Raw genomic sequence first — 13,658 nt, 5'->3', positions numbered from 1 at the left:
ATGTTTGAACTTCGGCCTCAAGAAACATTAGCGGATACATACACAAACACTTGAAACGTCCCGGCAGGGCACAATTGTGAATTCTCAAAACATCCTTGTGCCCCTAAATGCCTCGCTGCTTTGTCTCAATCCTAGGGGGGAAAGACTGGCTGAGACATTTATCTGAGCATGAGCAGTAGGAGCCTTAACCTTAGCCAACTCCGAACGGGATAACTGTTTCTGAGGAATAGGGGGGCTGGTTTATGAGAAGAGATTTATATTTAAAAAAAGAAAGGGGTAACAATGAGGGAAAGAGAGAGGGACGGAAAAAGAGCGCACGCCTAGTATGGGAAGGAATGCCATTCATTCGAGCCGCGGTCTGACTAACGGTAGTCCATATGGTTCTCATAATAAGTCCAATCTGAGCCTTAACCCTGCGGTGATTTAAGGTGTTCATTGTTGGCATTCCAGTCCGTGCATACATCACTCCAGCAGGGCCTGTGGGGTCAGCAATGTAACATACACCGATGGCTTTAAATGCGTCACACAGGCACTCGGAAATAAACCATCGGAGGAATAAATAGCCTCAAAGCTTTAGGGCCGTTCTCACGCACCGTCGCTCGCACACTTCAGACTGTTAAAACAGAAAAAGGATGTTTTAGTCTACTGCTATTTCTTCTACTCTATAGTAAAGTACAGTAAAGGGGCATTACAAATATAACACTTATCGCCTGTGTATGTGTCTTAACAGACGACAAAGCTGAACCATTGTTGGAGAGATAGACAGACGCAGACAGGCAATAAGTATTTATCACCAATAGTTACATTAACTAGCCTTAAGAACAAAAGAAAAACCTTCACATATTTGTTGTCTTACTTTGTTAATGGGGGATAATCAAGCTCTCTCCTCTTTTTCAAACCGATTTATGAAGTTTACTTGAGATGGCATCGTAGATAGAGATACAATGGGAGAGTGTAACTCCCACTGAATATAAATGTATATACTGTATATGATGTATTTGTGTTTAGATTTGACTGAGTTATGACTTTCTGATTCTAATTTCTACGACAATGCCGAGATGTGATTTTTTTTAAAGTACATTAGTTGCTCAAGTTTTATTTGCAGGACTTGTGAGCTACATAGCTAGCTTTTATATGTTTAGTTTATCTAATTTGCTAAATTCAAAGGTTGTAACCAGACAGCAGGTAAGTAGCGGGCCTTTTCACTCAGTAACAACAAAGTGTTGCCTGGTAAAAGGTCACCTCAGCCCGGCTTCCGTCCCCGCGGGTCGAGCCTCAGAGCCTGTGCGCTGACGATTAGCGGTCGTCTGGCCTCAGCTGTCACACGCAGATGGCAGCGAGGTGTCTGTCTGTCAGAGGCCTACGTGACCTTTTCCCTTTTCCACAGGTAAACGTCATTGGCTTTGAGTAACACTGTGTCCCATCACTGCCTCCTCTCAGAACCAGCCAGATGCACACTGCCCCGGTCTCCGCCTTGTGTTTACCCAGAAGGCTGTTGCCCGGCGCTGCTGTAATTGCTGGTGGGTAAATATTTGCCACGTCCAATGAGGTTGGCTCTAGCAGTGCGGTGGCGACGACAGCAGTGGTGGTAAGGGCCTTTTAGAGGGCGATGACATCATAAGGAACCGGGTAGACTGAGCAAACATCTCAGGTGATACTATAGGCTCTTAAGGATTCCTTCATGGACAAGGCTAAAGAGGGATCAGGTTGAAACTGGTGCCCCGAGGAGCCAAATAGATGCTTTGTTAACGCTGCTAAGGCTGTGGTGAGTGACTCACGTCTCTCTCTCTCTGCAACATAGTGTTTGCTTAGCATCCTGGAAGGCTCAGGTTCTAGCAGGTATGTCTTTTGAGATTTACTTCAGGGTCATTTTGAGAGCTGTCGTCATAACGTCAACAACTACCTCATAATAAGCTTGTTACATTCTGTCTCAGGTTTGGATGTAACGATGAGCAGCGCGTTGAAAATCCCCCGATGTGTGCTGCAGGGCCGAACTTAAACAATGAAGAATTGTTTCAGCAACTTTCTCCAGAATCAAACTGTGAATCATTCTATTATACTACACACAGTGAATCACTTTATATCTTATATCTTGATCTTTGCACTGGCTTCCTGTGTGTTCAATCATCAAATACTTCTATTGATGAATGGCGCACTGAATGGTTAAAGGTGGCTGGCTTGCCAGTTTGAATGCACCACATATTTTCAAAAACTTCCAGAAAACTTGGGGTCTGCTCCAACCCTCAGGTCCTTTAAAAAAAGTTTCACTACGTTTTGTGTGAGCTCTACACCTCACTAAAACATCTGTATACTGATATTAAAAAAATATATCATAATCGATATTGTTATTATGTTTTAACCCTGCCCGGACATTAGATCATTTCTGCACCATTGCCTGTATGTGTGAGTTATGGTACCAATGTGTGGTAAAATTTCACATCAAAAAACATCACTTCACACCTTCTTTATCGGTTACAAACACGCGCCCAGAATCACTTCCTTCCCGCTAATGGTCCGCTGACACAAATCAACAAGCCTTAACGAGGCCGCTCACCAGAAGGTCGGCTCATAAAACACAGTTACAATGATGTCGCCATCGCGGTGGCACTCTATTGAATTTCATCCATCCGTGTCCTTTTTCACACCTCCTCATCTCCTTCATTGTGCCCTTATCCATCTATCTGGATGCTGACAAAGTCGACCTGCGCGCGCCCTTTTTTTCTACCTCTAGCTCTGTCAGCACAACGCACGTATAGGTTCACCTTTAAATGAGGACGCAGAGAAACTACAAAAACGGAACCACCAGCTGCTGCACAAATGCTTTCATTTCAAGTTTATTTGACAGGCACCGATGCTACCATATAGAAACTTGGACAACAAATGTACAGCGTCTTAGCATTTACAGCAACTGCCTTTTCCCAATGCCTGTCCCTACAAGGGCTGTTTAACAATCGTAAAAAAACACATATGTATGTATATATTATGAGGGTTGTTTGTATGACTGAATTTCCTGAATGTAGGGTGTGTGTGTGTCTGCTCTGTAGTAACCTGCCCTTCCCTGCTTTGCTGAATCACAGTACAAAACAAGACTCTCGCAGCGCTGTGCTAAGAACTGCTCGATAACGTTCGCTCGGAGCAGTGGCAGAAGCCCATTAAAGAGCCAAACTAATTAATGCAGGTAATTAACTCACTATTCCCGGGAGGCTTTCGGCCGTCTTCATAACACGTCCAATCGGCTAAAAAACCCAAACAGACAGCGGGGCTTAATGAGGAGCATTAAAGGAGAACACAATGATTTCTAGCACGAATAAGGATCATCCTTCATCTTCTCTGATCAAAGTGACTTCTTAATCCGGGGGCATGATTATTTGTAGGGAACTTAATGGAGTGTCTGACATTTGGCATTTGGCTTTCTAGGAAATACAATATCATGAGACCGTTCCTCTGAGAAAAGAAAAGAGGATAAAGTGAGATAAGAAATGACCTAAAGCCTAGTATACAGTCACATGCTATTGAGCTAGATGCTAGTGCAGGCAACTTAAGCTAACAGGAACAGGATATTTTGAATATCAAGACCAAACAACAGGCCAACATTACCCTTCATACAACTGGGACTAAGGCCAAAAATGCCAAAAATGCACTTGCTCCAGCTTCTTAAATGAAATGTTTTTATAATGAATATCTTAAGGTTTTGGACAGCTGGTTGTATTTATAATGTAGGTAGTAGGCAAAACCATAAAGTCATGGAAATCCATCCAATCGTTTTTGAGATATTTCTAATATCAAGACCAAACGCAGGCCAACATTACCCGTCATACAACTGGGAGTATGGCCAAGAATGCCAAAAATGCACTTGCTCCAGCAGCTTCTGAAATGGTTTTTCTTTGTCTTTTTTAATTACAACGATTCTCCTAAGGTTTTTCACAGCTGGTTGGCTTAAAAAATAAAATGCAATTTGAATGTCAACTTGGGTTTTCGGTAATTGCCATCTTCACAGGCCGAGCTGTTAAAAAATGTTTTCAGGGCAAAAGCATTTCCTGTCTTCTCTCCTCCTACGTCTGCTCGTTTATCACGTCCTCCGCTCTAAACGTTTGGAGGGGAGAAAGTCCTGTCGGTATGCAGTGCACGCCGCAGCACAGCTTCTTGATTTATGACCTTGCCCCCTCGGTCAAACCTCATGGGCCCGCGATTCATCACAACCGCGACAATGGCCAGCAGACAAGCGTCTGAAGGAGTTGGCTTGCCACGGGAAGGAATAACTCACTTATCTGGTGCTGCGATTGTCACGCGCCTGATTAGGCAAGAGAAAATATGTGCGTCTGAGGCAAACAAACAAGCCATTCATTACACACATATAACCTGGGTACTTCCAAAACGGGACTTCTAACAAGGTAGATGGGCACACACCCTCATTGTCCGTAAACAGCAATCGGGGCAGTTTCTTTTGTTAGCACCCACTCTACCTCTTTATGGCACCAATGAGAAGATTGGGTGTATGCGTATGACACAGGGAATGACAGGAAATGCCCATAGAAGGAGCAAGACCCTCGTGATTCAGGAAGTGGTGAATGAAAAGGCCGTCTGGAAGGAGCAGATAAGGCGCTATAGGCGGGCGGAGATCTTTGAACCCTGAACCCAACCCATCTTTGAACACTGTGACCTCAGCGCCTGAGTCAGAGGGGGAAGCACAGCGGAAACTTGAACACTAGAGAGAAGCCCATGCAGTGAGACGGACACACCTTTCAGAGCAGAAGAAGAAAGAGGGAAATCTAGACTTTGAGATGAAAAACAGAGGCCTCTGTCTGAGAGCAGTAATGATAAAAAGGCGGAACAAGGTTTTCTCCGTGTGAGGAGGCTCTTTGTGTGGCCAGAGAGAGAGACACAGGCATCTGTCCCATGCACACGGGTCCCAGCTTGAAGGCCTTGAAGAAGGGGGGAGGGGGAGGTGGCAGTTGCAGTGGGTGGGTAGCTGTGAAGCTGTGTAGCAAACTCTCCCAGGAGGGTCACACAAGGACGAGGCCGCAGCATCAAAACCAAACAGCCAGAGAGCGCAGAGAAAGCCAAAACCTCAGTGTGCCTTTTTTATACCAAGAGCCCCACACCACATGAAGAGAAAATAACTAGTCGCCAATCTAGGATTTGCACTGTAGGGTTGGCACGCAAAACCAGAGAGGACGCAGTCTGGAGGATATGTGCGAGACGAGAGCGTGCACACACACACACACACACACACACACACACACACACACACACACACACACACACACACACACACACACACACACACACACACACACACACACACACACACACACACACACACACACACACACACACACACACACACACACACACACACACACACACACACACACACACACACACACACACACACACACACACACACACACACACACACAGTTCTTTGCGGGAGGCTTTAGAGTAACATGAGAGGGGGATTATCAGTCCAGGAAAGCCTGCATCTGTCTCCATAATCATTTGGGAAACACACGTGCATCTCTGTGTGTGTGTGTGTGTGTGTGTGCATTTGATGACAAGAAAATGGCTGTTTTTCCCCTCCAGCTCCATCCACACCGCATGCAGCATTAGTCAACGCTCACGGCCTGTCATCAATACTGCTCCACAAAGACATGTAGGACTCGTAAACAAGACCCAAGTGCAAAGGTCAGGGTTTGAATTTCACGTCAACAAATACTATGACGCAGTGTTGTTATAGATTTTTAAAGGAGTTGGTGGTTCTGTCTCTTGGATTATTCTAACTTTACCATACATTTATATTATAGCTGTGACTTTTTTAAGCTTTGAGAAAATCTTAGTTTTTCCCAGTACTTCTGTAAAGTAAACAACAGTAAATAGTGAACTTTAGCCGCAGTTGCTACAACAAACTGCAAAACACCAGAACACCACACTCAAATTAAATAAGCAGCTATTATCCAGCGTACCATTCTTGGTGAACCATATGGTTTCAGCTATCATTGGGATTTCCAAAGAGAAATTTGCGACCAATAAACAGGATGTTTTAAATGGAGTTCAGTTAAAAGAGGGACTTTTTGAGGTCAATTTGACTGGGAAATGTGTTTACTCATTCATGAGTTAAAAGGAAATATTTTATCTTGAGAAGTAACATCCTGATAAAGGCAAGATAGCCAAAAACATTTGTTCGCCATATTGTTGTGCATCAATTTAATGTTGTTTTATTTTGTTAATGCTCAAACTGGTCGTTCTTAAACTAAAATAACTGACCCAGAATTGGACTTAAACTGGTTATTGTACCATTAGTTTTCTACAAACCATAATCGTTACCTTGTGCTCACTGCTCACAAAGTGAATGTTAACAGTGAAACTCAGTCTCTCAGCTAAATAAATTCCCTCTGTATCTTTTGTTGAGAAGAAAGTCTCATGTCCCTCCAAGTCACCTAACCTTGTCTATAATCAAAGGGGACTTTTTGAACTCTGGATTCCCAAAGTAACTCTTTCAAATTCCCCTCGATGAACCAATGATACTTTACTTTGTTTCACTACATATCTTAGTGGACTGACCATGGCCACAGAAACCGATAGAGCTTCTGTCCAACACACAAGACGTCACTGGAAAACAACGGAGCCTTGTCTGAACTCCTGCGATACAACCAATGTTAAGAATAACACACAGAAAAAAAATTCTATTTAATAGACATCCACAACCGCGCCGAGAAAGAAAGAAATCACTACTTGCATTACCACAGATTGAAGCGAAACGTCCAAGACTCAATGTAATCCCTCGCATAACATGATTACAGAACTAAACGCACTCTCATCAAAAGCACATTTAATTTTTCCATGTTATCACCAAAGCCTTTTTAATACCAGTCCTCGGTTAAGCCACGAGGCCCCTTAGAGCAAGAGGGAGGTGTGGTTTGATTGACAGGTCTCTCCTCTCGGCCCCTTGGCAACGACTAACTTTATCACACAGTGAATCACACAAAGTCCTCTAAGCCTGTGGCGCCTGCTGCATATTTACCTACTGAAATGCTCACCTTGGCTCATTTCTAAGATGGCTGGAGCTGATGAAAAAAAACACCCTTAGGATATCTAAAGCTCATCCAGCATATAATTACAATCCGTCTCCTAGAGGGATGATCTGGTCTGAGGTGCTAGAAGTAGTTAAGCGCTTGAATAAACAGCTAAATTCTTCCTTCCTATTTAAGTGCAAACCTGCCACTCACTTCCATTTGTACTGACTGATCATTGTTGTTAAACCATGACTGTGAAACCTCTGCATGAAAAACTGCCAATGTGTCCAAAAATGCTAATTATTGGCGATGATAAAATGTTGTTTATCAAATGCACAAGCGGAGAAGAGTCCATGTCAGCAAAACTATTTTGGTAATGTCACTTAAAGCAATATCTGGCCTAAATTTGCCAATATAAGCGACTAAAATGGCATCTCAGCTAACAATGCCAAGAATAAGCAAATGGGGTGACCGGTGACTTATGGTAACTAAATTTAGCAATAGGCCTAGATATATAGAGAAAGAGACATGCTTTTAATGATATACCATCCAGGCAATAAAATAACAAATATACATGATGGACACACTGCTGCTTGGAGGATTGTATATATAGCTATACTGTAAAAGAACCATGTCAGGCATTTAAATAAGGAAAAATCCTGCTTTCATGCAGCTGTGCTCCACCAAAATAAAAAAAACAGCCCTGTGCTGTTTGCTTTTCCACGAGTTGTTCCCATATTCGCTGTGCCCCTTCTGTGGCATTCGCCTGGCTCTGCTGCACACTGTGTGCCAATGGACAAGAAAAGCCAAATGGGAGCGTTGCACAAAAACACTAGCCTGCTCTGTGGCGAGCGCCAGGCCCGGCACACCCTGCCCACATTTCACATTTCACCCACAATCTCTCTGCTCTCTCTGCTTTTATGTGTGAGAGCAATCACACCGATGGTAGTCAGGGGCAACGCGGTCACGGTGTAAATGCGTTAATGACATGTCTTATCACATCTAATGCCCACAACCAACCAGAGTCCATGTTATGCTTTAAATCCGCTCTGATCCCAGAGGACGGTCTGCAGAGGTCAGTGAACATGAGTCTCCATATTCTCCACCTCTAACACCCTGTCTTTCACTTTCTATTTATTTTACCTTTGCTTTCATCTCATTCTCTGCCTTTTCATCTCACACGTTTAGCTTGTGTAAATCCTTGGTAATGAGCTTTCAAAGTATGCTCCCCACTACTTTGAAACTAAATGCAATTGAGGTGTAAGATGTCGACTGCTGCTTGGACAAAACAAGCTTTTTAAATGTTTTATTGATGAATAACGCTCCTTAGAAAAGCCAATACTCAACAGGTGTTCATTCTAAACGATCCCCTCCGCAGGTTGTTTCTCTGATTAGTTCCTCCTTTCTACTTTAAGCAACGCTAATCAGTGACATCAGCTGGTCCAGCCTCGCTGGCTCTCCACGGCTCGTTATTGCATTTAACGATTCATCAAAAAACTAATTGACTGATTCCCTGATAATGGAAACAGTCATTAGTTGGAGCCTGAAGGGAAATGTAAACTATATAATAATAATAACTTTATTGATAGACCACTTTTCAGAATCCTCATTATAAGTCATCCCATTAAAAAAAACAGTTTAAAACACTGTGTGGTGTATATAAAAACAATTAAATGAGTGCAATGAAGACAAGGCAATACTATAAGATTACAGCATTTCTAAATCTACTTAAAGTCAGCTTTAGAGCCTGCTTGGTTCCTCACCTTGCTGGGGGTGTGTTCAGCAGCTAGCGTGCTCCGAGGTGGGACTTGGTAGATGTCTTGTGCAGGAGGAACCTGGTAGATGTTCTGTTGACTGTGTGGGCTCTGTAGAGAGGGGGGCACCTGGTAGATGCCCTGAGCCCCCTGGCCCTGAGGAGAGGCCTGGGACTGGGACTGGCCCGTGGGGGAGGCGGTGCCGGCTGCCGTGGGCGACTGGGCCTCAAACATGGGTCCTATCAGCAGCTTGAGGCGGTTGCCGGGCGCGATGCCTTGGCGACCGTGCAGCGAGCAGAGCCACCAGCCCTCCAGCCCGCCCGTGTTCTGCTCTATGACGGTCAGGATGTCCCCTTTACGGAAGGCCAGCTCCTCCGGGGACTCCGGCATGTTGTCGTACAACGCTTTGGCCATTAGGTTCTAGAGAGAGAGAGAGAGAGAGAGAGAGAGAGAATGATTTAGACCCGTACAAATATTTGATCCCACACATAGGCAACATACTGTATCCCACTATATCCCACTCTATTCCGTCTTCTTTTTGTACTGTTTTACATATCTGTATAAATCTGTATATGTATTTTATGTCATTTGAGCCTGTCAAAGACACATTTCTGTCACTCATTACGGACAGTAAAGATATTGGATCTTGTTTAATACTTGACTTTACCTTTTTTACATACTGTCAGCTTTAAGTAAATTCTATAAAACATTAAAGGAGCAGTGGCCAATTAGCTTAGCTAAGCACAAAGACTCCAAAAAAGCTCAATATTAACGAGTTATATCCTGTTTCTATAATCCGAACACTAAAAAGTTTTTGTACGGACTAAACAGACAATATATTAAATGTAATTAAAGCTTTAGTGGTGCTGATAGGTGGATTATGTTACCTTTGTTGTTAACAGTCTTGATGCTAAACTAAGATAATCCCCTGATAGTTGTACCATCATATTCCCAGCACAGATCAATCTCCACATCTAACTCTCCACTACAAAGCGAACAAGCCCGCTTCCTTAAATGTCAAACTATTCCTTTAGAGTTTTTTTTCTTCTATGTCAGCTTTAAAAACGCCTTGGTGAATGACATGCCGGTGAACTTCTCTCTGCACTTCAAATTACCATGCAGGATTGCATTAGCCCGCCAGCTCCACGCCAGATGTCTTTCAAGCCAATCTGAACTTGATGGGATTTTCTCAGCTTGCGACTCGCTCCGGGGCACAGTTATCTAAAAAGGGGGCAATGAGGGCTGAGGGATAATGACTCCAAAACCACAGATTTAGGAGATAGCAGAATGCCCCAGAGTGTGCCACTTCTGCTCCTAAAGGGAGAGCCATTTAGAACTAATTGCCTCGGTAAATGCACCAATCTTTTCCCCTTTCTCCTTTATTCATCCAGAGAAGGAGTTAACTGAGCATGAATACTACTCCCTTTTCAGCCCCGCCATACTCACATAATAACAAACTTTTTTAACTGCTAGAAGCTGCCTCTGAAACAACAAGAGTCCTGTACTTTAAGTTATGTAAGCTCCATAAACATTAGGGACTAGGCGCCTTGCTCAAAGGCACTTTAACATTAGCGGGACACAAGAGGAGAGACGTTGTTGTTTGTGTTTCATTCAAACAACCAAAATGCATTGTATTTTTGCAGCGCCACTCCCAAGTCACATGGGACTTGTCAAGATGGTAAAAAACAACAAACACATCTCATTAAGTTAGTGCCACTACTTCAGCTATGAAATGTTTTATAATGACGAAGGAGGTACAGAGTTAGAACACGGTGGAAGCCAATTCTGCTGACATTAAATCTTCATAAACTCTCATCTTTCAGCCAAGCACGTCGGATTAAATCCACTCCTATCAGATAAAATGAGCCGAGTCGAGGATAAAATTGGTTTCCCTAATCCTAATTAACGAGTGACATGCACATTTGGATGAAATAGGAATATTACAAGTACACTATTTCTAGTAGAGTGACGATTATGTATAGGGAACATGTAAACCAGAATATCTCTCAACCAGTTTCACTTCTTTTCCAGTACCTTTTTTTTATAAGGCCTCACCCTTCAGTGGCTAAGTGTGGGAATCAGGAAGTCCACTTTGGGGCCGCTGCTGGCGTTGGCCTTCCTCTTTCCTACCCCCGGCCCGATTCAGGCAAGTTCCCATGTGAAACTCTCTCTCCACTAGTAACATCGTTATCTCTCACTGGGGGCCCCGGCCTGCCTGGCTATTGTCTAAGTACGCTGTCAGGACCATTAGCCAGCAAAACCTGTCGCACAATTACACCCTCACAATCAAACTCTCACAATCAACCCCCTCCCCCCCCCCCCCACCCGCCTCGCAAACACAGACTAGATGCAACACATTCAATTGTGACCCCCCCGGAGGTCAACGATGCAATGATGTCCAGTGGGAGCGGATACTGGAAGTCTGATGCTCATTCCAATAATTTGATCAAGGCTGGCAGACGCATCCATGAGGAAACGATACACTGATTACTGTGATTTCAACTGCAGCTCCAATTAGAGTTTGAATGAATTTGTTCCGTGAGATGAGGGACACGTTCAAAGCAGCAGAAATTGAGCCTCATGCGAGAAGGTTACCTTATTTTTATCTTATACTTCTCTCCAAGGTTTTTTCTCGTATTAGGATGATATGATATTACAATAGGTGATGTCTGAGGATCAAACTGGACAAAGATCAGCAAGAAAACTCTAAGGCAACTGTTGGAGGGAGAAGAATTTACTCTATATGCCCAAAAAATCCTAGAATTATGATATGGTGAATATTCATTATTCAGATAACAGATTAAAGATGGGTAATGAGGGGGGCACCCTGGTTGCTCAGCGGTAGAGTGAGTACCATTAAGGGTAAGTCCTTGTCGCACCCCGCCTTGCCGTTTACTGCATGTCTTCTGCATCTCTCTCTCCCCATTTCAACGCTGTGCCTAATACTATCCAATAAAGGTGAAAAACTGCACCTAAAAAAAATCTATAAATTAGAGATGAGTAATGACCCGTAAATGTTGAAAGGTACCAAATAGAAAATGCAATTTTCTGCAAAAATGATGAATGCCACACATTGTCTTAAATCCCTGGTACGTGCCACTTGAGAACAGATCTGTACGTTGAGTGTTTCTTACATAAACGTCCTGCTTTGTGTCTGATGCTCAGAGGAGAAATGAAATCAACTCACAGACACCACAAACAGCACGTATAGTCTCTGAAGGCGACAGTGATCGCAGTAAACAGCTGCCAGGTGAAGAATACCCATTACACACAACCACAAACCAACTGTGTGCACTTATACAAGCATGGTTAAAACATGTAACACAAAAAAAAGGTAGTGAAAACCACCTTTCTTTCGAGCAGACCTGGCAATATCTGCCCGTGCTGCTATGTATGGCAGAGACAGAGGAAGATGTTGCGAGAGAAACTGTGACCTTGCATCCGTCCTTTCAAACCACACAGAGACACTGGTCTCTGCTGAACATCTCAAAAGGTGTCAACAGCTCAGCAGCACACTCACACATACTCACACTTTCATGCAGCCTCGGTGCAGATTTGAAACTATATCTAGAACCTGACTTAACCCTGGTGTTTTGTCTTGGCTCCTGTGGTCGCTTTACATTGTTTTATCACTTTGATACTTCATAACTTTCCCTTAAGTTGATGAGAATTTCTACAAAACATTATTGTGTACTGCTGACTTGAACTTCCTAAACATTTTCCTCTAAAAACGACGCATTACTTTCCATTTTTGTATGTTCTATATTTGTGTTTTGGTGTTGACGGAACTTTTCATGCGGCACTTCCCAACTCCCAAAGTGTACTGTGCAAACTGTGAAAATCAGTTTGACAATAAATGTGCACCATTTAGAACACAGAATCTGCACTCTTTGCATGTCTTTGTAAGTCGCAAACTACTCATCTGCATTTGAACTTGTTTAAAGAAGAGTTTATGGTTTCACACACTCAACCTTTGTTCTCACCGTGGGGTAGTTTTGTTAGCACAGGTAAACATGCAGACAATATAAATGTAAATCATGGTCTCGTTTATAGCACCTGCACCAATAAAACCTCACACATGAGCCTGAGGGGATTTCAAAACATAATGACTGATATTATAAATCTGAAGGGTCAGGCCTTTTAATCTGGCTGTTAGCTGTAATGGCTGACATGCTTTTGAAGTGATGCTGTTGTCTTGTTTTTGTTTGCCTCAGCCCGTCGCTCTGTACTGTAACCGGAGCAGGTGAAACTGACTATTAAAGCGGGGCGTCAGATCTGTGGCATAAACATTGGTTAGTCACAACACGGTGACTCCACCGCTCGCCATTGATCCTCCTGTAAACACATGTGTTTGCCATTTGTCAGCGGACGGGCGAGCGGGCGGGCGGGGGGCCCCTTCTGCTTCACACACAAATGAGTGTGAGCTTCCAGGAAGTTATCTATTATGAGTTTCTGGTCCCGGCCCTTTAAATACTAAAGAAATAACACACGCTGGCAGAGCACTTTGTGTTATTTATTTTATATTGTGAAATGTGAGAATTTGCTACTTTATTTCTTCACATGAAGCAGGAATAGGAGATTATTTGGTGTTTTATTACTATTTTTGCTTTAAAAAACTCCAAGTGGCTATATTGATTAATCATTACTCGAAATAGTCGCAGATAAACGTCTCAGCCCTAAAGATGTGGAAGATGGAGCTGCAACAAACTTTTGAACCTGAAAAGGAAATAGAAAAACAGATCCAGTCCAGGAGACACTCACAAAAGATAAAAAGGAGATATAAAAACACACATGTCGCCTTTGCAACATGTGGCTGCAGTGTAGTTTCCCACAGTCTCGTATGTTTTAGTCATTAGAAAAGGGGAGGAATCGTCCAGACTTGCACCTGGAG

General features: G+C 43.2%; 2 protein-coding genes across 2 annotated transcripts in view; one reads left to right on the top strand and one right to left on the bottom strand.

The window, feature by feature from the left end:
• The window catches only part of zc3h12ab (zinc finger CCCH-type containing 12Ab), a 184,661-nt gene that overhangs the window by 28,644 nt on the left and 142,359 nt on the right, over positions 1–13,658 (top strand). The gene's annotated exons all lie outside the window — the stretch shown is intronic.
• Positions 1–13,658, bottom strand: part of nedd9 (neural precursor cell expressed, developmentally down-regulated 9) — a 28,753-nt gene that overhangs the window by 7,504 nt on the left and 7,591 nt on the right. The window contains exon 2 of the mRNA XM_080045135.1: positions 8,777–9,187. Coding sequence (XP_079901261.1) covers positions 8,777–9,187 — 411 coding nt within the window. The remainder of the gene's footprint in view (positions 1–8,776; positions 9,188–13,658) is intronic.

Source organism: Ammodytes marinus (assembly GCF_949987685.1).
Source record: "Ammodytes marinus genome assembly, chromosome: 17".
In the NCBI taxonomy this organism is placed as follows: domain Eukaryota; kingdom Metazoa; phylum Chordata; class Actinopteri; order Uranoscopiformes; family Ammodytidae; genus Ammodytes; species Ammodytes marinus.
Note: the sequence above shows the minus strand (reverse complement) of the source record. Positions and strands in the feature narration are given on the sequence as shown.